This window comes from Capra hircus, chromosome 16 (genome assembly GCF_001704415.2).
Source record: "Capra hircus breed San Clemente chromosome 16, ASM170441v1, whole genome shotgun sequence".
Lineage (NCBI taxonomy): Eukaryota > Metazoa > Chordata > Mammalia > Artiodactyla > Bovidae > Capra > Capra hircus.
In genome coordinates this window covers 62,673,874-62,697,889 of record NC_030823.1, presented here as the reverse complement: position 1 = coordinate 62,697,889, position 24,016 = coordinate 62,673,874, and the positions used below count along the sequence as shown (strand labels likewise).

General features: G+C 42.6%; 1 protein-coding gene across 1 annotated transcript in view; it reads right to left on the bottom strand.

Moving 5' to 3' along the window:
- LAMC1 (laminin subunit gamma 1) overlaps window positions 1-18,907 on the bottom strand; it is a 121,744-nt gene extending 102,837 nt beyond the window's left edge. Inside the window, exon 1 of the mRNA XM_013970343.2 lies at window positions 18,061-18,907. Coding sequence (XP_013825797.2) covers window positions 18,061-18,475 — 415 coding nt within the window. The 5' untranslated portion in view covers window positions 18,476-18,907. The remainder of the gene's footprint in view (window positions 1-18,060) is intronic.

Here is a 24,016-nt window from a genome sequence, read left to right as displayed (position 1 = left end):
AGAAACAAAATTATGGTTGGTCTCAGCTATTTCTTCAGGTCTCAAAAGAAAGTTCATCAGAACAAAAAGACAAGTCTTCCATTACTACTGTCCATAACAAGGATGATGTCTTAAATTTCGAGAAAACAGCTCTGTGGATTTTCTCCAAAGGTCAATAAACACACCTCTTCCAAACACTTTTTCACGAAGTCTGGACATATTTGCTGAATTCAGCCCTATGCTTCTCAATTTAGAAATGAATTTTCTGATTCATCAAGACAAAGAATACGCAAATGCCTGTGGACTTCATAAATCAAGTACCTAACTGAATTGCTGACCCATAGCTCCCATCCTCGATGAGCTCGTATGAAGAAACAAAATAAGTACACATTTAAAAGATTCCAGAACAAGATGGTATGCTCAAGTGCCCAATGAGCGATACAATAAGCACTACTGTCTCACATTTCTAGAATGTGGAAAAGAATTTTTAGAGAAGGCAATTTCCTTTCAACAGAAAATGGAATGATAAAGCACAGAGGACAACACGATATATATTCAGGCAAGAGCGATGGCAAAGGACATGAAAGCAAATAAAAACAATAAGTCTAAGGAAAAGAAAAAGATATCAGTTCAAGGAGACCACAATCTTTCAGAAAGCAAAAACAAAGCTGAGAGAACCCTACAGGCAAAAGCAATCATTTATAACCATTTATAAGGCATTCCCAACATGAGTGACTCGTCAAAGATTCCTAATGACTTTGCTTTCTTACTGACTTAACTGGACAGAAAGAAAAAAAGCTGTAAGTAGGTAGATAGGGAGGAAAATAAAGGGTGGAGAGAGCAAGGACACAGACATCACGGAAATCATGTGTTCCTGAGAACAAGAAGAAAATCAGAATTAACTTCCAATTCAAGAAGTATCTCAAGCGAAATGCTTTAAAGCAGCCACATTCCTAACATAGGCAATGGAGATAAAATTGCATTTCTACAAAAAAACAAAACATAAACTACTTCTTTGAAAACTATGTTTAATGCTCTATTTGAAATTCCAATACTCTCACTATAATTTGGCTTCCCTGGTGGCTCAGATGGTAAAGAACCTGCCTGTGATGTGGGAGACCAGGCTGTGAACCCTGGGTCAGGAAGATCCCCTAGAGAAGGGGATGGCAACTCCCTCAAGTATGCTTGCATAGAGAATCCCACGGACAGAGAAGCCTGGTGGGCTACAATCCATGGAGTTGCAAAGAGTCGGACACAACTGAGTGGCTGACACTTTTACTTCACCATAGTTTAATAACCCATCCACTCAAATCATCTTAAAATACATCTGTTGAAATTCACCCTTTCAATGAAATAAAAGTTCCTGTTAAATGGACTTTATTCAATCATTTAGAAAATAACTAATTTATCAAATGTCTGTTGTGTGCCAAATTTTTAGTCTTTAGTAGGTCTATGACCAGTATCTGTGAAAGTGGTAGAACTTAGACGTAATCAAATGTGATACAATCCATAATCCTATATCTGTGATTCTAAACCAAAAAATTCTAAATAGCAGAGGATTCTCATAACATCTGACAACATGACTTGAGCTAGTGTGAGGTCCTTATAGCCTTTAATTCATAAAATTACGAATACATTTCACTGCAGAGATTAGTAAAGTATTTGACTGGGGGGGTACCACTATGGGTTTTATATCATACACATTGATTTTATTCAATTTACTACAATTCTGTAAGTCAGGGACCTGGCTCTAAGTCTCTGACCTAATTAATGGTTAAAATATAGTTCCTACCCTCAGTGAACTCAACTCATATTGAAGGAAAAGATAAACACGCATTTAAAAACATCCCAGGACAAGACTATATGTTCAAGTGACCAGTAAGTGGTACAAACAATAGGCTCTGTTTTATTATTTCTGGAGTGCTTGTTTCTGAAACACATCTGGATTTTAAAACAGCGTGATTCACCCATCATGACGGAAGGTAAACACGCTCAGTATTGTCAAGTAAATCAAGACATAACGATCCTGCAAGGATGTGCTTCTCCTCCAAGATGAATGTGATACAGAGCCCATCAGGGCAAGTACCAGACACTACTATAGTGAGATCTCAGTGTCAAGAAGGGACCATGAGAATAAAAACTGATATCTCAAAATCAGATGAAGTGTGCAGAGGTAGGGAATGAATGTTGCAACTGAGAAGAGCAGGATAAGCACACACCCTATTCTTCAGAGGCTCTTCTCCTGAAGACCTAGGGGTGTGAAGGTCTGCAGAGAAAGTGTCTGCTCACTTTTCTAAATCCACTTCCTAAAACTGCTAGCCACAGAATGGGATCCTCTGAACAATGCACTTCAGGAAAACCAAAACTCAGTAAAGAGAGGATTCCACAGCGCAGGGACTGGCAGGCACACCACTACCTGATGCAAAGAGCCGACTCACTGGAAAAGACCCTGATGCCGGGAAAGATTGAGGGCAGGAGGAAAAGGTGGCTACAGAGGATGAGGTGGTTGGATGGCATAACTGACTCAATGGACATGAGTTTGAGCAAACTCCAGAAGATAGTGAAGTACAGGGAAGCCTGGTGTGCTGCATTCCGTGAGGTTACAAAGAATCAGACACGCTTTAGCAACTGAACAACAACAGGAGCAATGCCAGACCCCTGCTCCCTGACCTCCATCACTGTAACAGATTTGCAGCTGGCTCTGGCTGCCCAACCAGACTACATTTCCCAGCCTCCAATGCGTATAGGAGTGGCCAGGTGGCTAAGGCCTCTCCAATGGCAGCTGATACAGTGATGTGGACTCTGTAGGGTCTCGGTCTTGAGAATTAAGCCACACACCTCAGCAGTATCTTCTCTTTTGGAAAAAAGAGGGGCCTATGATCAGCTTCAACCACACACTTGAGGACAGCACCCTAAGGAACTGCAGATTATGAAGAGGAAAGGACCCTGTGCCCCAGAGTGTCTGTGTGGATCACAGCTGCCCTGCTGACCACTCAGGACCACCACGTGAAGGAGAAACCTCGGCTTCTTGAACGACTCCACCGTCGCAGCTCTTTACTACTATAGCTCAGAGAAGACTGAGGGAGGACAACACCAGTGAGGGAGCGACATCGTGGACCAGCCATTCCCCTCCACCTGAGCCAGTGTCAATTACCCTATGTAAAAGGCCAACTCCATCTTGAGAAAAATCTAAACAAAATTACTGTTTCTCTCTTTTATCTGCATTCTACAGCTGGTGCCGCACAGAAACAGGAATTCATTCATTCAGCAAACTTTGGAGCACTTACTACAATATGAAAGGTATTATGCAATACACTAAGAATACATAAGCCAACGTAATAAAGAAAGTCAACACACCCCTCCTAGGGTCGGGGCCTCTCTCTCACCCAGAAGTTAAGCTCTAGGTCTTCTTTTCTGTCCCATCTCCAGCACCTTGCAGGGCCTTTTTAAAAATTTAGGGTTTTTTGGCTGCACTGGGTCTCTGCTGCGGCCCAAGGGCTTTCTCTAGCTGCGGTGAATGGGGGCCGCTCTCTAGTTGTGGTGCACCGGCTTACCACTGCAGTGGCCTCTCTTGTTTTGGAGCACCGGCTCCAGAGCACGCAGGCTTCGGCAGTTGCGGCGCATGGGCTCAGTAGTTGAGCATAGGCTCTAGAGGGAGGGCTCAATTGCTCTGAGGCATGTAGGATCTTCCCGGACCAGGGATGGAACTGGGCGTCCCTGCACTGCAAAGTGAAAGTCGGTCAGTCATGTCCCGGCTCCTTGCGACCCCACGGACTATACAGTCCGTGGAATTCTCCAGGCCAGAATACTGGAGTGGGTAGCCTTTCCCTTCTCCAGGGGATCTTCTCAACCCAAGGACAGAACCCAGGTCTCCTGCATTGCAGGCAGATTCTTTACCAGCTGAGCCACAAGGGAAGCCCAACGATACTGGAGTAGGTACCCTATCCCTTCTCCAGCAGATCTTCCCGACCCAGGAATCGAACCAGGGTCTCCTGCATTGGCAGGCGGATTCTTGACCAACTAAGCTATCAGGGAAGCCCCTGCGTTGCAAAGTGGACTCCTAACCCACTGGACCACCAGGGAAGCCCCACAGTGCTTTACACATAACAGACAATAAATATTCTTCAGGTAAATGAACTGAAAAATCGATAAATTCATCTTTTCCTCAATGAATTCAGTCTAATGGGGAAAGCGAAACAGGCCGATCTAGCACCTCTCGAATCACAGGCATGCAGTATGTTCAGTGATCGGCAGAAATGAACACATACGTGGGCACTGACCAACAGGACAGCAAATGCTACGGGGGGGCAGGAGGAATTAGAGATCAAAATCTTTCCAGAGAAACTGAGATACGCCATGAGTTCTGAAGGACAATTAGAAGTTAACCAAATAAGCAAGGTAAGGAATCAAGACGGTGTGGCGCCCATGCTGTCTGAACATGACCATGACTGGAACTTAAGGGCAGAGTTCCAAGCACACAACGAACATGCCTAATACTCCTTCAAATACCACTGCTTCCACTAATTAAGCCAAAAGCAGAATTCTTTTCTTCAGCATCTGCATCACTCTGCCTGCGTAATACAAACTGCTGTCAATGCAGAGCTACCCACCTCTTTAACATCCAGATTTAATTTTCACTTTTAAATCTAAAAAGAGAATTTATTTGACTAGTTCTAACAAGTCCTCCATCATATAATCAAGAACTCTCAAAGCTGGCAGGAATCTGACAGGTCACCAGGTAAGTGGTCTGGGAATCGTTTCATCAGTTACAATCAGTTCTTTGCAGTCACGTGGAATTTCCGATCTTTCTCTTATAGTGCCTTATATTTTGTCTCAGCGTGTTCACTGATATACACATGCTTGCTCTCCCACTAGAATCCACATCTTTATCTCATATTCTTTCTGCACTCAATAATCATAGGATCTGTAAAAGAACCTTCTTTTAATCCGATCCAATCCCATCAGGTCCCTCAGTCCCTGTCAAGTCCCAGTCATTTGCTTGTTCCCGTGTACGGCCTCACTGTCACCTCCAGGAAAGATGAGTTGTTGAACCTTCTTTCCAAGACCCACAGAGTTTCCTTCCTGGTTTTTTTTTTTTTTTTTAATTTTTTAATTTTTTTTATTTTTGGCTACACTGGGTCTTCACTGCTGTGTGCAGGCTTTTTCTCAATGCAGCAGCAAGTGGGGGTGACTCGCTAGTTGCAGGATGCAAGCTTCTCATTGCAATGGCTTCTCTTATTGCAGAGTACAGGCTCTAGGGTGGGCGGGAGGGCTTCAGTAGTTACAGCTCACAGGCTTAGTGGCCCTGCCACATGTGGAATCTTTCCAGACCAGACCCGGGATCGAACTTGTATACCCTGCATTGGCAGGTGGATTCTTAACCAGTGGACCACCAGGGAAGTTCTTCCTTCTGTTTTTAATGCCATTGATGCCACACTGCTGCTCTTTTACCTCCATTTCTATGTTATAGATTGTGGACGCTGACTACTCCAAATGTCTAGGGGGGAAAATGAAACAAGTTCCAAATAAACCACCCCTTTTATAAGCTACAGAATGTCCTTATCTCAGAAGTTGTCAGATTTTTCCCTGTAGATGTTTTAAGCCTAAAATCATCAATGGCCTTTCCCATACCACCTTCTGTTCCTCTGACAAGGTTACTGTGTTTCCTGGAGACTTCCTGTTTGAATAATCACACACTTGGGTGTCTGAACTCCCATGTGTCCATTATTCACCATAAAAGGGACCTGAGGAAGTCACCAGGCAGTTGAACATAAAATGATGTATGAACAAAAACAGCTGTGTGTTAGCAGGATGGACAAAAAGACAGCAGGGATCTAGACACTGCTGTGAATTTCAAAAACAAGGTCTATTTAGTCAGGCGTGGTTAAAAGGCTGCTGATTCAGAGCATTAGTGGCCCATTTCATAACTGAAAATCACTAGGGATGTGAAGAAGTCCTTTTAGTTACTTCCACAGAGTCGCACCCCAACACCAGCCTTCCTAGCAGTCTCCCTTTTGGAAACAAAGCTGCCTCTCCTTTCTCTCACAGAAATGGCAAACCCAACTTAAAGGTTTCACAAAAAATTTAATACTTATTTTGTTCCCCATTCCCAAGAACAAATCCCTCTTCCCCAAGGGGTTTTCCTATTCAAAACAAAACAAAACGGGAAAGCATAGATACACACAGAAGAACATAGAAAAACGCACAGAAAACAAGCCTACAGTCTCCACACATCTGGAAAGTTTGTTAATTTGCACACCGTATCTTCGGGTACACTAGATTTACCATCCATGTCTTGTGCCAGGATACAAGAACTTTAAAGTGGGCCTAAAAGAAAACCAAGCTTTATCAGAATGGCCACAAAACTGAACGATCCCAATTGCACCAGGAACTGATGCTAACTTTATTTCTTGGCAAGCAACAAAAATGCTGAAAACAGCAGTAAACAAACCAGCTTGAGCCTCTGAAACGGTCCTGATAAAGTAAACAAATTTTATTACAGCTGCATTACAGATGGGCCCACAAACTTTCATAATCTGTAGCAGAGTTGTAAGAATCTGGTATTCAACAGACTTTCTATCCCATGACTTATCTAAAATACTCACTAGAAATTCACAACCATGCACAGAGCCACTCTGAAAATTAATCCTAGATGCTCAAGCCCACAGAACAAGACCGTTTTGCCATGAAGGGGCAACCACATGACCAAAGCAATTAAAGTATACAATTGCTCTTTTGGTTTCCAGCTGTCTCTCCCCCCCCAACAATGTACACCTTTGGCCTCATGTTTCTTCTCACCTCCAAAAAAGAACACAACTTCAATGAAAATTTCAGGATGCTCACCATTACCAGATCAGGATCTGGCATTTAAATAATAAGAACAGTCTAAAAACAGTGGCACTGAAACAATAGAAGTCATCGTCCTGTCAGAACAAGGTCCATAAGCAGCAGGAACGGGTAGGGGAAGAGAACAGCAACACCAGAGCACCAACTGCTAAACCAAGGCAACTACACCCTAACTTCTTTGGTAAGAAGAAGTTAATTAAGCAAACTACGCAAGGACCCATCCGTAGAACACATTTTTTAACAGCTTAAGCTTTCCTAAGTCTCTTTTCAACTCCAAAATTATTCTAGTTAGCCACATATTTAAAAGTCCAGAGATGCCAACATTCCAGAAAACTGAAGTTGTTTAGGACAGAGTCAGAAAACAAAATCCATTTCTAGACCTCATCACTTCACATTGCCAAGCTACTATAACTTAGTCCTCAGTAGTTGGTGATAATAAGATGACCTCAGATTTTGAGAACATCTGGGCAAACCATTCCTGCCTCTAACCGGGATCTTTGTTGCCAGAGCAGGAAAACATCACTTCCCAGTCCCTGCCAGTGAACAGAAAGTGCAATAATAGAAGCTGTTCAACTCATTTTCAACAAGCTGTCATGACCCCCTTTTCAAAAACTGTGAAGCTCTTCTCTTGGAAATACTTAACATCCTTTTATTCTCTTTGAAGACAGCTGATGGAAAAACCCGCTTATGCTTCTGTATTTTCCCAACTGGCAAAAGGGGTGGGGGCATTTTTAAGCCCAATACACAGACTAGGATGCAGCCATGAGTGCCATCCTTTTCATAAGAAATGTGAACTTAAAAATCATCAGTCACTCAATGTAATGCCTGTGTCACAGCAATGTGTACAAAGCAGCTCTATAAAGAAAGCAGATAAAGTAGGACTGTGATTAAGTAACACCTCATCTTAGTAGAAGTGCAGGTAGTATGTTGTGGTGGAGGAATACAAAATACAAAATCCAAGTGGGAAATACAAACCCCTTCTTCAGAAAGAAAGCAAAAAAAAAAAAAAATTAATTTTAAGGGATCTAGGAATTCCCTGATTGAACCTTAGCTCAGGAGTGCTCTGGGGAACCTAAAGAGATAAACACAGAATGACAGATAGATACACAGATAAGACAGATTACACTGACAGAGTTGCAGATTTATAAACTAACATTTACAGCAATCAAAATCAAGGTGAAGGAAGTCACTTTTGAGCTTGAAAGAGGAAACAGTGACCAAGAAATCTCCCGGGACCACAGCAGTTATTTATCAATCAATAAAAGGTGGTTAGACCTATTCAGTCAGCAAACATGAATAACCAAAAAGCCACAATGTAAGAGAGTTGACATGAAGCAGAGGAAATGAAATAGAAACTGGAGATGGCCCTGACAGACTTATCTTTAAAGATGTCAGATAAAGTAAGCAACTGAACTAACTCAGCCATTCTCAACAACCAAAAGGAGTCATGGATAACGTAGAAAGGAGATAAGTTAGCGTTCCCAACCACCCTTCAGGAAACGCCCTATGTGGTACACTTTTCCTATCAGTAGACACTGACAAAACACAGGATCTCATTCTGAAATTCAATAAATTCCTTAGAAATTCCTAGAACTGTTAACAGCTAAATATAAAGCTAGTATAAGCACCCAAAACCTAGTATTTTTCCATTGCTAACAATCCTCTCTTCTTCACAAGTGCAAAGATCCTTTTTAAAGAAACAATCCAAATCCAGCGCTCAAGCAGAGATCTGTCAGAGAAACCAGGCTCAGTAGCCCCGTTTGGTGTACTTTCATTTCACTGCCCAGTTAAAAGGTCCTCTTCTGCTCTCCATCACTTACCAGGCTTGTTCTAACATAGCAAGGTGGCAAGAGCATAATCTATCCACAGCAGATCTGAATTCCAACCTAAACTCAACCTGTTCCACCTCAGAGCAGTCACCAGTCATCTTTTATTACTTTGGTTACTTTTATTACAAGTAACCAAATCCTTACTTGGTTAAAGGTAGTGATGAGAAGAGCAAACAGAACTGCTCACCCTGCACACCTGCCCACACTCCACTTCCTGAGACTTACTATGAAGCTCAACTGAATGCTTTTCTGAACCTACTCTGTGGGTACGTCAGTTAAAATCAGCTGACACCTCAATGAAGACCAGCTGGTTCGCTTGTTCATCCTTTCATTCAAAAAAACATTTCTTAATGCCTATTAATACCAGCAACTGCTGGTGGCATAGAGAGACGGCAAGAGAAAGAGAGTTTAGATTAAGTCTCAGATTCTGTGCTCTCCTATTTTAAACCAAAATCACACCTCAAACTAAAAAAATCACCTATATATTTTTTGTATTTTAAAAGACTGAAATGTTTCTTAATTCTTTTTTCTAATTTGAATAATAATTCACATACAATGAAGTGCACAAATATTAAATGTATGGCTCTGAATCTATATATACGTATACACCTATGTAATCTCCATGCAACTCAAGATACAGAACGTAAAGTGAGAAATATAACGGAGAAAAAGAACACCTGATCGATGATCATGTCTCTGAAAACACTGAAGGCATCTCTATAGTCACTGCCATGGGCAATCATTCTTCATGTACAATGTGATTTATCATCACGAACAAAAGTCACTGAGTCCCTAACTCTACACAGGACCACTTGTATTTTTTACTTCCGAAAAAAAATTTTTTTAAGTGAAGGAGGCTGATTCTGAATTTTTACTTTTAAAAACTCGCAAAACAGAAAGAAGATAAAATAACAAAACTCAAAAAGAGATGATACAGCAAAAATTCAATGTTGACTGCAATATAATAGGAAGCAGCCATGCAGCTGGAAACAAAGGGTACAAGCAGGGAGCTGAGGGAATGTACAACTCCTAAGTTTTAAAAGAAATAATGTAAATCCCCTAATTCATCTCCCAGCCTTGCCACAAGAGATCTGAGCGCACCCCTGTCTAAGAAAGAGATAAGTCTGCTTTATTTTATTCATGAACATGTAGCTGCATAGGGAACCAGGCTGACTAGACCCAGTTATTTTAGGCTGGTCCCCCTGGAAGAGTCCATGGAAAGAAAGGCAGATGTACTTAATTAGTGTCACCACAGTCTGGCACAAAACTCTAAAACCTCAGCAACATTTCTATAAATGAGTTTTCTGCTAACCCCTTTTAGCAAGCTGTCCATTTTAGGCCTGAATGAGCAACATCTAACTTGATCATTTTATAAGAAAGGAGAGGTTTGCAAATCTTAGCAAGGCCCTCTTACAAATCTTAGAGCAAGAAATTCAGGTAAAGGAACAGAACTAGCACACAGTCATCTTGAAATTTTACCCTTTGAAACGACAGTTTAAAATGAGGGACAGATTTGTAATCTCTTATTTTTAACAATCTCCTCCAGAATTTTGGACAGTAAAAATAAACAAACAGCTCTGCTCTAAATTTTGACACTTTCTCCTAAAACTCAAACAGCAGCAGAGCTGTCAATTACGTACAGCTGGAAACAAGAACCAAGGAAAGAAGCATCTGTTGGTTTTGCTGCCTGTTAACTCTAGACAAATAAGTGGTTATTATTCATCTGTCTAACCACTTTAATGTGGTTCTTCACTATCCTGCAGAAAAGGCATGCCTCAGTATCCCTGTATTCCAACTGCACCCCAATGAGTTAAATAAACTAAAAATGCCACACACAATAAGCAAATAAAGATATTTCACTGCAACCCTTCCCCACAACAGCTTAATAATAATAGCCTTTTAGAGTCTATTTCAACAATAGACATGTGAATACATATTTTAAAATAAAATTTATGTCTATTTCTAAAGAAAAATACACAATATTAACATTAAAATTTCAGGAACAGTCACAAGGGAGATTCAAATTTCATATAATTTTCATGTGTCATATTTTTCTTCTTTTGATTTTTTCAACCAATTAAAGATGCAAAAACTGTTCTCAGCTCATGGCCCATACAAAAAAAGGTGGCAGCCCAGGGCTGGATTTAGCATGTGGGCTATAATTTGCCCGCCCACACTCAGGAGAGAGACCTAGGACTCCACATCTAAGCCACAAGTTCCAGAAGGTCTGAGCATATAGTTTACTCATAAAATTTATCCAGCTAACTTTAAATCATATAAAAGTCTCATTTTTGCCCCCCAAAAAGGACAATCACAGATCTTTCAATTCTGTATCAGTTCCACACCCAACTTAGTACTTTTCTTTAAAGCTACAGATATCAAACCACTATGGACCATATTAACAGCGGCATATATCTCAAGAAAATGAAGAGATGGCACTGATAAATTCAAGTTCAAAAGTGTTACTGAGAAGAATGTAAGTTAATGTGGACTGTTTTGGGGCTTCTTATAGTTCAAGCATTCATTTATTTACTCATTTTTCATATACCTATTGAACACTATGCCAGACAGACTGTTAAGCACTGAAGATATAAACCCTTCAGCCTCCCTCCAAATAGTGAACTAAGTGAATGCTCACTATGTGTGCACCTTTTACCTAAAAGTTTATTATGTAACATTGAATGCATCCGTCTAAAGCAGAGGTCACCAAACTCATGCTGTAGAGGGTCAGACAGTAAACATTTTGGGCTTTGTGGGCCAGGACATATGGACACACTCAACTCTGCCTTTGCAGTGCAAAAGTATCCAGAGACAATACGTTAATAAATGAACTTGACTGTGTTTCAAAGGAATTTTACAGATACTAAAATTGGAATTTCATATAATTTTCATCTGTCCTTATTTTTCTTCTTTTGATTTTTTCAACCAATTAAAGATGTAAAAACTGTTCTCAGCTCATGGCTCATACAAAAAAAGGTGGCAGCCCAGGGCTGGATTTAGCATGTGGGCTATAATTTGCCCGCCCACACTCAGGAGAGAGACCTAGGACTCCACATCTAAGCCACAAGTTCCAGACGGTCAGGGCAATGTCCAATGAATCATTATACACCCAGGAATCTGTATGGTGCTGAGGCATAGCAAGCAATTAACTAACCTTATGTGCAACTAAACTAAAAACATAAATCTCCAACCTGGCCTTCAAAAACCTCCTGGTCTAGAAGTGGAGAAAAGTAAAGCAAGACAATGCCATGTGGTAAGTGCTGTGGTAGATACCTACAGGGTGGTGTGAGCGGAAGATCTAATCCAGGCCAGGGAGTAGGATGGAAAGGGATAAGAGAAACAAACTGGGGAAGGGTTCCTAAAGGTGGTGACACCTGGGAGAAGTGTCCCAAACCAGAGAAGGAACCCTCTGAGCACATGAAATGACAAAAGATAAGCCTAGAAGTTTAAAAAGGTCCAGACCCTTACAGTACCTTACACAGCATGACAAGGTGTCTGGACTTTATCTTAAAGGCTTGAGGAACCACTGCAGAAATTTTTCGCTGGGATATAACATCAATAGGTTTGCATTTTAGAACCAGTGCTCAGTCCCAGGCAATGGCTGCCCAAACAAGAAAGAGCAAAACTGGAGGCAGAAACACCACCAAATTAGTTAGCAAGCTGCTGCAGTAATCAAGGTAGAATTCCATGGGGAGCTACAGTAAAGCAAGATAAAGATAAGGATCCAAGAGACATAACAGCTGGATACAGGAAGTGAAAGTGGAGTCTTGGTCAGACTGCAGTAAGGATGGGTGGGAAAGAAAGTGATGGAGTTACAGCTGCCCAGAGACTTTCAGCAGTGGATGCTATCTGCCGGCCAAACAGTAATCCTTACTGGTGCCTATAAAGCACGGTCTTTGTGACTCAGACGGTAAAGCGGGTTCGAGCCCTGGTTTGGGAAGATACCCTGGAGAAGGAAATAGCAATTCACTCCAGTACTATTGCCTGGAAAATCCCATGGACAGAGGAGCCTGGAAGGCTGCAGTCTACGAGGTCGGAAAGAGTTGGACACGACTAAGCGACTTCACTTCTTCACTTGGCAAAAGAATGGATGAGAGTCTCAGGGCTAAACAGTAATTTAGCTGTATCTTCATTTCATTAAGATACAGATTTGAACTGGATAAGATAATAAGGAATGAATTTAGTTTTGGACATGACCTCTGGACATCCCAAACTGACCATGTCCAACCTGGAGAAGAAACTGTCTTGAAAATGTGAATTTAGAATCCACTGATTTGCCAACAGTAATGAAAGCCTTCAGATTAAGATAAGTTCATTCAAGAAGAGTAAGTAACATAAAAAAAAAAAAAGAAAGAAAAAAGAAATTCAGAAACGTTAAGTGGACAGGAACAGAGGCAGGAGAAGGAAAACCAAGGGAGTTTGGTATCTCTGAATCAGTATATACATGAACTTGTATTTTAAAGTTGCCCTGGGATAAACTAGTTATTCTTTTGAGAGATCTGTTAGAGGAGCTAAGAGCTGAAGGAGCTATTATGTTAGACTGAGTCAAAAACCTACCGCCACTGTAATTTTTGGCAAATCACAACCTCAGGTCCTCATCTTCCCCTTCCCTCAATGAGTTATGAAAATCTAATCAGTAATTGACTGGATGCTTTAAAATACTACAAAGGCCCTCCTGATTTAGTATTGTAATGGCATTACATCTGGGTATGAAAATTCCAAACGAAAGTAATTGAAAGTGCTAGTTGTTCAGTCGTGTCTGACTCTTTGCAACCTCATGGACTACAGCCCGTCAGGCTCCTCAGTCCATGGAATTCTCCAGACAAGAATACTAGATTGGGTTGCCATTCCCTTCTCCAAGGGATTTTTCTGACCCAGGGATCGAGCCTGAGTCTCCTGCATAGCAGGCAGATTCTTTACCATCTGAGTCATCAGCGAAGCCAAAATTCCACCTAATCGAGTATAAACTTCTGAAGAATGGACCTTCAATCTTCTACACCCTTCTGTCAGGTACTGCGCCATGCATTTAGTAGGTATTTAAAATATGTTTGCAGGATACTTGGAAGTAATGTGAGAATGTATGCACAAGGCTGAGGAGTGAACAGCAAAAGGTATATCTGACTTCCTAAGAGGATTTAGAATTGAAATAGACACGCTTTGTCCCTCCCACAAATGCAGTCAACGACAAAATCATGGGTGGAAGGGAGCTTACAGCTCCAGAATTTTCTTGTAATGTGTACACTGTTTTTCTAAATACTCTAGAAACATGAAGAAGGCATTTGGAGGAAAAGCAGTGAATTGTAGAATAGGAAACCAGCCAAGAGCGACTTTATAAAACTGTGTTCACCAACTGCTGGCCATTAAAGAAGAGCTCCTCAACTTCTCAAGTTGAAACCTGCAAAATGTGAATCAGGCCTTTGTGAGACAAACTAAAATAGTGTCCCCTCAGGGTACACAAATACCACAGTGAAGTCACCAGAGTTCTGACAGAGTCAGAACCTACCTTGCAAAGATTTTCCTGGGGAAAAAAAATTGCCGTTTTTTCCTGTTAAATATACATTAAGGGACCAAACAGAATAAAGTGCAATATCCTTCCTTATACAGCGATTATTCTAACTTAGACACCAAAAAAGAGTATCTTAGATACAGCTTAAAAGCATCATTTAATCACTGTTTGTTCCTCGAAACTTATAAAAGCGAGCTTGGACACCAATCTGATCTTGGTATAAATTTTAGGAGTTCCATAAACTTTGACTGAGTTGGTTTTATAAGCACTCTTCTCCTTAATATAATTGTTTTTAGAAAGAGGGAAAGGTACCCTCCTCCAAGATCCAGACCCAGTTTGCCAAGTTTTCACCTACAAATGACTACCAAGTTTATTAAACAGGCTGTTTTAATAAATGGGTTCTCAGCTACAATCTTACTATCAGCTACTCTGCTGATAAGGATAAAACTCACTATAACTTATAAAACCCCAAAGCTAAACTGTGAAAAAGTAGTTGAATAATTCATATAGAAGTCAGGAGAGAAGATCCAGAAGTTGAAGGCAAACTAAGAAAAACTTCTTTTTAGAAAAGGGTGCCTTGCTGAGATTTTTCTTCACAACAGGCAGAAAATGTGGTTCTGAATCCCACAGCAACTGTAACTCATTATATCTAAGGATACATTACACCCTGCACCCTGGATTACTGTATGTGGTGCTTAAGAGATGGCTGCTTTCAAAATCAGTGCTGATTTTCCTGGCTTTCGTACAAGTGATGATAATGGTACAACCATCTAATTTGTACCTGCCATCTATTAAAATATGCCTCACCATCCAAAAAAGGACCAGTTAAAATGATCATGTAATTTCACATACATGTGTATGCATGAAAAGTTTCTGGAATGTTACAAAAGAAATTGTAAGCAACAGTCTCCAGGGCAACTTAGCAACTGGAGATGAAGTACACACTAGTCATTATACTGTTTTAATTCATTATGTCATGTTTCACTTTTACAGTAAAAAAAAAAAAAAAAAAGACAGGATCAGCGGCAAAGTATGTATATTTCTTGTGACTACTTAAGTGAGAACTGACTTTGCTTATTTTAAAGTTTACTGTGTTTAAAGTTCAACATTAAAAGGAAAGCTAGAAAAGCTCAACATTAAAAGGAAAGCTAGAAAGTGGTGGCCAGACCTAGTTCTTTCACACTGCTCCCATAGTTTCACATGCTCTGTAAGGGCAGAGCACAATATGCATCACTTGTTTAAGGGTATGTGAAATCTGAACTGGATGGGAGATTTAATAGATGCACAAACAGTCATGGTCCTTGAATTCATGGGAAATAATTAGTTACCTAGAGCCCATGGAGTAACTGGAGTTAGGGAGTGAATACATTAAACATTCAATACGTAAAATCCTGTCTATCTGCCATAAGTCAGAGAGCACAACATGCATGAATGCATACATCCTTGTCATTAAAAAAGAGATGGGATAGAGAGAGATTGAAACATCTAACCCCACTACACACAAATCTCCCTCCCCTTCCAAGAACAAGTACAGTAAGTTCCTATCAAGTTTTTTAGAAATTGTCTGCCTAAAAAGCTTAAAGAAAATGTTTTTACAGCACTTGTATGAAAACTATTTTAGGTAACTTTTTACTCAGAAGTTTTAAATCTACAGTTTTATGAACTTCATTTAGCAAAAATGTTACCAAAAACTGAAGAACTTTTCAGCAAAACAAGTTTAAGCATATACAACATCTTCAGAGAAAAAAGTCTTTCAAGCATTCAATCACTAGGACCCAAAGGCATGTATCCATCACCCAGGAGTAGCAACCTAACTTGACAGATACTGTCTTATCTAACACATTATCTTTATTAACAGAGAAGTAATCACTGAGTAATCTACCTTCCTACACCATCACCTGAAATAACTTTTTACTACAAAGTGATCAAGGGCTTCCCAGGTGGCTCAATGGTAAAGAATCTCCCTGTCAATGCAGGAGACTGGGGTTTGATCCCTGGGTCGGAAAGATCCCCTGGAGAAGGAAATGACAACCCACTCCAGTATTCATGCCTGGGAAATCCCATGGACAAAGGAGCCTGGCAGGCTATGGTCCATGGAGTTGCAAAGAGTTGGACATGACTTAGTGACTCAACAACAACAGATGCAATGCTCACAGCAGAAAATTCAGAAGGTCCAGACTGTCAGCCCTATCTTTACCTACATGAGAGATTCTTATGGAGAAGTTTTCAAATGAATCTCAGGCATGTGAGACATCATGGCCATGAGTTTGCTTCGAAATGTTTAATATTTCAAAACAGATGATGGAGATTCAAAATTCAACACAGCAACTTTAACAAAACAAAAATTTAAACAAAAATAAATGGATAAAAATTTCAAAAATAATTCTGGCCAAGTTTAAAGATATAACACTTAGGAGAAAAGAGCTAAGAGCAGCCCCACAAGGTCTTGGAAGGCCTTTGGTCTCTTGCAGAATCTTCAGAAGGGCACCTGTTCCAACATACAATTTAGCTCTATATGTTTCCAATACCTTTGAAAAACTGAACTGTTTACTTCTTCCATCTCTGAAAAATGGGTGCCTCAGAGTTCCAGTTTATAAACGTATTTTTGAAAAGATTCATCTTCCTAACGATTTGTCTACAAATAAAACATTTACTACAAAAGTGCTAAATACTGCTTTTCTAAAACTTACTCCACACACCGCAATTTAACTTCACTTTTCAAGTACTTTCTCTGGAATCTTGACACTTACATAAAACTTAATGTACCAGAGAGCAGTGGAAAGAAAAACACAAAACCACAACCCAAAGAACCATGTGCTCACCAAACAGTTCCTTTCAAAGATTCCCCAAATCATGCTTCCAGCCTTACAGAACTATCCTGATGTGATAGAAGAATGGGTTGGCACCCTGTTCTCTCTGAAAAACAGCTACCAGTAAAATCATGGCTTTCAACCTAACTGAGGCTTAAGCTCTACATGTCAAATGTCAGTTTCTTATGCATATATTACTCTGTTAAACACAATGATGAATCACTCAGCTTGTTTGTATATTCCAATGATGACGAAAAACTGACCCAAATCAAACATGATTTTTCATACAATTCTTTGAGATAAACATGTCCATCCTCGTCTACCACCCAGCGATGAAGTTTTCTATACATCCCTTTCCTGATTGCTAAAAGGTCACTCACACATGCTTCTACACTTGCCTTGAATCAAAGCAAAAGGGAAGGCAGTGAGGGGAGTGTTTTTACTCAGGGACCAAACTTCACCCAACAATTGCAGTGGGTGCAGATACTTCCTTTTGTTTTCTCCGTACCGAGATTAGCAGTGAAATCGCTTTGCGGCCCTTCATTAAAGATGAACAACTTTCAAGAACAATTACTTTAAAAGTGAACTTCTATTTTAATTACACGTAGGCAACAGCGGTAGTAAACGCATTTGCTCCCCTCAAATCCCCTTAACCTTTCCTCTCTAGCGTATTCAGCAGAGCAAACAGCAATCACCCTCAACCCTGGAGAGAAAGGCATTTAAACAAGGTAAAAGTGCTTAAGGTGGACAAGGAGAGGGGGGCGAGGAGGGTTTCTGATTCATGCTTCAGGAAAAGAGGGACCAAAGAAGCTGAAATGGCGAATAATCTAAGGAAGGAAAAGCCGGCTAAGTTAGAAGAGGAAAGCAGACAGAGAGATGCTGGCGGGAAGCATCTTGGCTCGCGGGAAGTTAAGTGTTAGATCTAGCGTAGAAGTTGGAGAAGGGAATTTCTGTGGCCCAGGCTGGGGAGCAGAGAGCCCACATGCGGCTATTCGGGCACCTGTCCAGGCGGGACCAGGGAGTGAAGGTGGCCCGGGAGCCGGGCTGCGGGCAAAGCAGCAGCAGGGCGCACGGGGCTGTCACTGCTTACCCAGGTGCAGCGTGAGGTTGATGGAGTTGGGGTACTGCACCCCGGCCAGCATGGTCTGGCTCTGCCACCAGGTGGTGTCGGCCTGGTTGTTGTAGTCGGTCAGGAAGGCTGCCCCGTGCTGCAGGTGGGGCTGTCCGGCGTCGCACAGGTGACAGGACTTGGTGACCCCGGTCACCCCGGTCTGCACGCAGTACTCCTCGGGCGGAGTCCCGCACGTGTTGGTGGCCACCACGGTCACGTTGAAGGCGGCGTTGACGAACTCGGGCATGCAGCGCTGCGGCCGCCCGCCCTCGTCCGTGCACTCGTCCATGGCTGCCCGGGCGCAACCGGCCGCGGCGGCCGCCAGCACAACCAACACCGGCCAGAAGCGGCCCCACGACCGCAGCGCCGCCGCGGCCGGGTCGCTGCCCCTCATCCCGCCGCCCCCTCGCTGGGCCACGGCAAAGGCCAGGGCGTGGGTGCGTTCCTCTCGCCCGGCGGCGTCCCTCGGAGGCCGCTCCGCGCGGGTTCAGCCGCGGGGCCCAGTGACCGGGCTCTGCAGACGCGCGGTGGAGGCGGCTCTACCACCGGAGAAACTGGCGGGTGGGCGCCCCGGGCGAGAACCGCGCGGCTGGCTGAGAGCTGCTCCGCGCGCACCTCTCTCGCACCCGGGACACAGCCCGCAACTCGCCGCCGACCACCGACTTCCGAGCGCGTGCCCGCGCGCGCACGCGCGCCCCCGGGGAGGAAGGAGCTGGGGGGTGGGGTCGGCACGGTGGGGTGGGGTCTGGCCGAGGAGGAAGCCCAACCCCGGCGTCCTCACAGCCGCTCCCCGGCCCTCCGCGCGCGCCGTGGACTGCGCGTCCGCCCCGGAGACTCGCGGCGGCACCTCGCGCTCGAGCCCGCGGCGCGCGGTCGGCGGGGGAGGGGCCTGGAGGGGGCGAGTGGTGGGCGGGGTCGGGAGAGAGGGCGGGGCGACGGGGAGGGCGGGGCGACGGGGCGGTGCATGCTGGGAGGGCCGCGGAGGCCCGGGAGAGCCGGCGCCCATCCGGGAGATGGACAGCAGGGTCCCCTGACGCCGAGTCCCCAGGAAGACTCGGGGTTGGGGGCGGGGGCAACGGAGGGGTCTTATAGCGGCGACGCCGGAGGGGCGATGGACGCTCAGAGTTGGCCCTTGGGCCCCGCGCGGTCTGGGCCGAGATAGCTCGGGTCCCAGCCAGGCCAGGTGTCCATCCTGGTGTCCAGCGGGCCGCGCCCCGGGGCGGGGACCTTAGGGACCCGACATTGCGGAGGGAGGTGGGGTGTCCGCCCTACCTCCCAGCCCCCTCGCCGCAGGGCCGCCCCTGGAATCGCCCCTGCTGCTCGCGGCCGGCTTCAGGGCTTTCCTAGCAGAGTTCCAGGCTGTCAGGGGGCTGACACGGTCCCTGGAGATTAAAGAGCCGGATCGCAGTATCAGAATGACTTTTCTGAAGTGATTTCCTGCCTCTGAATTAATGCGTAGCCCGTGGTTTTTAACAGGGGCGAGAAAGGAAGTGAGAAGGCTGGGAATGGAATGGCATTTTTTTCCCCTGGGTATGCAGCAGACCCACTGCGAAATTCTTCCACTGTGTTGTTTATGTTCCTCAGCTTGCCTTTAAAAGACTCGAAAGGATCTGGGATCTGACAGCCTCCTTTTCGGGCCTGCTGAGTCACGGAATATTCTCCTTGCCAGAATGACTCAGTTCACAGAACCTCAGCCAGAAGATCATGAGGTTTAGCCCGAGATCAGAACCTGGGCACCTACTCAGTGCTGATACGACGCGCACAGACGCAGAGGGAGGGCGCTGTAAACGTGGATGGATCACTTTTGGCGTCCCGGAGCAAAGTCGGGTGTACGCGGTGGATGCTCCTGAGACAGATTTTTTTTTTTTAACTTTACAAGATCTTAACAGTAATAAATGCACTGGGTCGGGGGCGGGAGCGGAGAATATCTAGTTTTGTACCCAGAAGCCCAGTTAAGAGAGAGATGGTGGGGATAGGAAAAGATGAAATAAGTATCCTTTCGGTTACTATGGTAAGGTTACTATGATAGGGGTCAGCGTTAATTCTAGGAAGACCTTAAGAGTGATGGTTTTGAGGAGGGGAGCGGGTTAGGGGACTTGTCAGAATGGTGAGCTTGCTTCGCAGATACATGGATCACTTATATTGTTAATTTATTTGATGAGGTGGGTGGAGATTAGGCATGACTCAGAAGCCTGTAACTCCTCATCCCTTGGCATCTGCTCTTTGGTTGAAGAAGGTTGTGGATCTGTGGGTAACAAAGTTTTTTCATCCTTTCATGTTTGAATCAGAAGCAAAATATATTCATTTATACCTAGAGGGGGTGATATTCTCTCTCAGTCCTTGATTGTTCTTGAGAACAAACAAGGACATAAAAGACAAAGATAAGGATGTTAGTTTGTAAATAGAGCTACAGATAATTTTAATTATCTGTAATGTTAATAACTATTTAAATACATATATTAGTACATTTGCCTTATAAATTTTCAGTATTGTATTAGACATTGGCAAACCAAACAGTGTATCTCCTTTTGTTTACTGCCAAGTCAAAATAGTTGAAGAAATGGAGAACCCAAAATCTATGAGTCAACATACATGTTTTCTTGTCACTGCTTCCTTTTGGGTTCTGATGTCCAAGGGTAACTAAAGCTATTACTTATGCTTATCTACCCCACAGTTTCATTACCAGAACCTCATCTGGTATTTGTAAAGCACATAAAGAGACTTTGAATTGATTTCTGAATTCTGTTGCTCATCATGAGAGTGTGACAAGGATGTATCTGTTTTGAAGAGAGATAAAAATGTAACTAGCTAGTGTGTGCTTGATGGTAAAAAAAAATTTTTTTTTGCTCCATTGTTTGAATCCTGATTAAAAGAAAAAAAATTAAGACAATTTGAAAAATTTTAATGCTAACTAGATCATTGATGATAACAAATCAAGTATTTTAAGTACCTGGAGATGCCACTGCTAACTAAATAGACTTAGTATTTTTTTTTAAGTGAGAATGTTTGAGATTTTCTTTTACTTCAAGCTGGCCTGTTTTTTCAAAGAATTTCTGAGTCCTTAATTCATGTTCTTAGCTGCTTGGAAACTTCATTATCTCTGGTAAACAAATGTGGTGTTTAGAAGAAAAATGTGACAATGTGGGGGAAATGGTTTCAGATCCCTCAAGAGATGATCACCAGTATCTTAATACTGCAAGAATGGTAGGATGAAGGAAGGTAGTAGTTTATTGTACAGAGGAAAGAGCTCCAAATTTTTTTTTCAGAGAACAGAGATTTCCCCCACCAGGATCTGTGTAATCAGTTTCAAGGAAGGATGCAGACTCCCCTGACCCGGGTCACTGCAGATGCCTGAGCATACCCAGCCCTAGCAAGATGAAAAGAGTGATGTGAAAACCTAGGAGGTTAGGAAAAGCAGTTCTCCAAGGAAAGAGGTTGCTGTTGCCGGAAGGAGGCAGGTTACAAGGCAGAAAAAAACCCCAGATGCCCATTACATCAAGCCTGAGACTATGTGATCTATATAATTAGAAAAATAATTTTAAAAGTTTGTATTGACCTTTGCAGCTTGCATCTTGGCCCTTTTTTTATCCTTTATAATTACCAGTGTGTTTATTTTTCCGTCCCTTAGTCTTTCTGATTTCATTTCCCTATATTCTTTCCAAGTCTAGACATTACTCTATCTTTTTCAAAAATATTTTATTTATTTATTTGGCACCGAGTCTTGGTTGAGACATGTGGGTATCTCGTTTCCTGTGCTCTTGCTTAATCACTCAATCATGTCCAACTCTGCAACGCCATGGACTGTAGCCCTCCAGGCTCCTCTGTCCATGGGATTTTCCAGGCAAGAATACTGGAGTGGGTTGCCATTTCCTTCTCCAGGGGATCTTCCTGACATGGGATAGAACCTGGGTCTCCTGTATCTCCTGCGTTGGCAAGCAGATTATTTACCGCTGAAACCACCTGGGAAACAGGGATCAAACCCAAGCCCTCTGCATTGGGAGTGTGGAGTATCTGCCCCTGGACCACCAGGAAAGTCCCAAGCTTTATCTTTTATCTTTAGAATGCAACATAAAGATAACAGTTACAACTAATAATATAATAGTGTTACTCTATATTTACATTCTGTTTTATACTTTTCAAAATGTAAAATAATTCCAAAGCAAGGAATAGTAATTGTCTAGGATTGAGGATAGGGGAGCCTGGCTGGCTACGGTCCATAGCATCCCAAAGAGTCAGACACAACTGAAGTGACTTAGCACATAGCACGCATAGGATTGAGGAAACTAAGGATCCCAGAGAATAGAGAGCCTGCACTTTCTGGATGCCTGCCCAGTGCTATTTTCTTTTCTGTTATTTAAAGATCATGGATGAGAAAAGGGTAAAGGAAAGCTTTCTCAAACTTCCAAGGTTTTGAGATTATCAAGTGGGAATTTCTAATCAGGTGAGAATTAATATAATACATTGAAAAAGACGCTGATGATGGGAAAGATTGAAGGCAAAAGGAGAAGGGGGTGACAGCGGATGAGATGGTTGGATGGCATCACCAACTCAATCGACATGAATTTCAGCAAATTTCGGGAGATAAGGAAGGACAGGGAGGCCTGGCATGCTGCAGTCCACGGGGTCACAAGGAGCTGGACACAACTCAGCAACTGAACAACAACAACAGCAGGAGAGAATTACAAGATCCCTCTTCAGAGTTACACTCACTACACATGATTCTTAGTGTTAGGGCTATGGATCCTTTCTTGGTCCTTGGTACAAGTCCAAGCATAACTAGATAAGATATCATTGTGGCCAGGCTCAAGTGAAGACAGGATTCCTCTTCTATGAGGTAACTCCACATACCCAGTTTAAGCCATCTTTACTTGTGATACTAGTTTAAAAAGGGAGAGGGCAAAAAATGAACACATATCATAATCTGCAAGATTTAAACTAGAATTTTCTTAATATAAAGACAATTTTTGAAAGGAATGTTTCCAAAAGTTAGGAGCAAATTTGAACCCCTTCCCTACCCAAAATCTTTCCCATCAAAGGAACAGAAAATTTCACATCTCAAAAATTTTATTATTCTGCCAACCAAATATTGAATGCATGCTACTGTAGAGAATAGACAGATGAATAAGCTTTTATTGGGCCTTCCCTAGTGGTCCAGTGGTCAAGACTCCACCTTCCAATGCAGGGGGTGCCAGTTCGATCCCTGGTTGGGGAACTAAGATTCCACATGACTCAGGGCCAAAAAAACAAAACATAAACCAAAGGAATATTGTAACAAATTTAATAAAGACTTTAAAAATAAGCTAAGGCTTTGACTGTGTGGATCACAATAAACTGTGGAAAATTCTGAAAAAGATAGGAATCCCAGACTACCCGACCTGCCTCTTGAGAAACCTGTATGCAGGTCAGGAAGCAACAGTTAGAACTGGACATGGAACAACAGACTGGTTCCAAATAGGAAAAGGAGTACGTCAAGGCTGTATATTGTCACCCTGCTTATTTACCTTCTATGCAGAGTACATCATGAATAATGCTGGGCTGGAAGAAGCACAAGCTGGAATCAAGATTGCCAGGAGAAATATTAATAACCTCAGAAATGCAGATGACACCACCCTTATGGCAGAAAGTGAAGAACTAAAGAGCCTCCTGATGAAAGTGAAAGAGGAGAGTGGAAAAGTTGGCTTAAAGCTCAACATTCAGAAAATGAAGATCATGGCATCTGGTCAATCACTTCATGGGAAATAGATGGGGAAACAGTGAACATAAAGGCTGACTTTATTTTTGTGGGTTCCAAAATCACTGCAGATGGTGACTGCAGCCATGAAATTAAAAGACGCTTACTCTTTGGAAGAGAAGTTATGACCAACCTAGATAGCATATTCAAAAGCAGAGACATTACTTTACCAACAAAGTTCCATCTAGTCAAGGCTATGGTGTT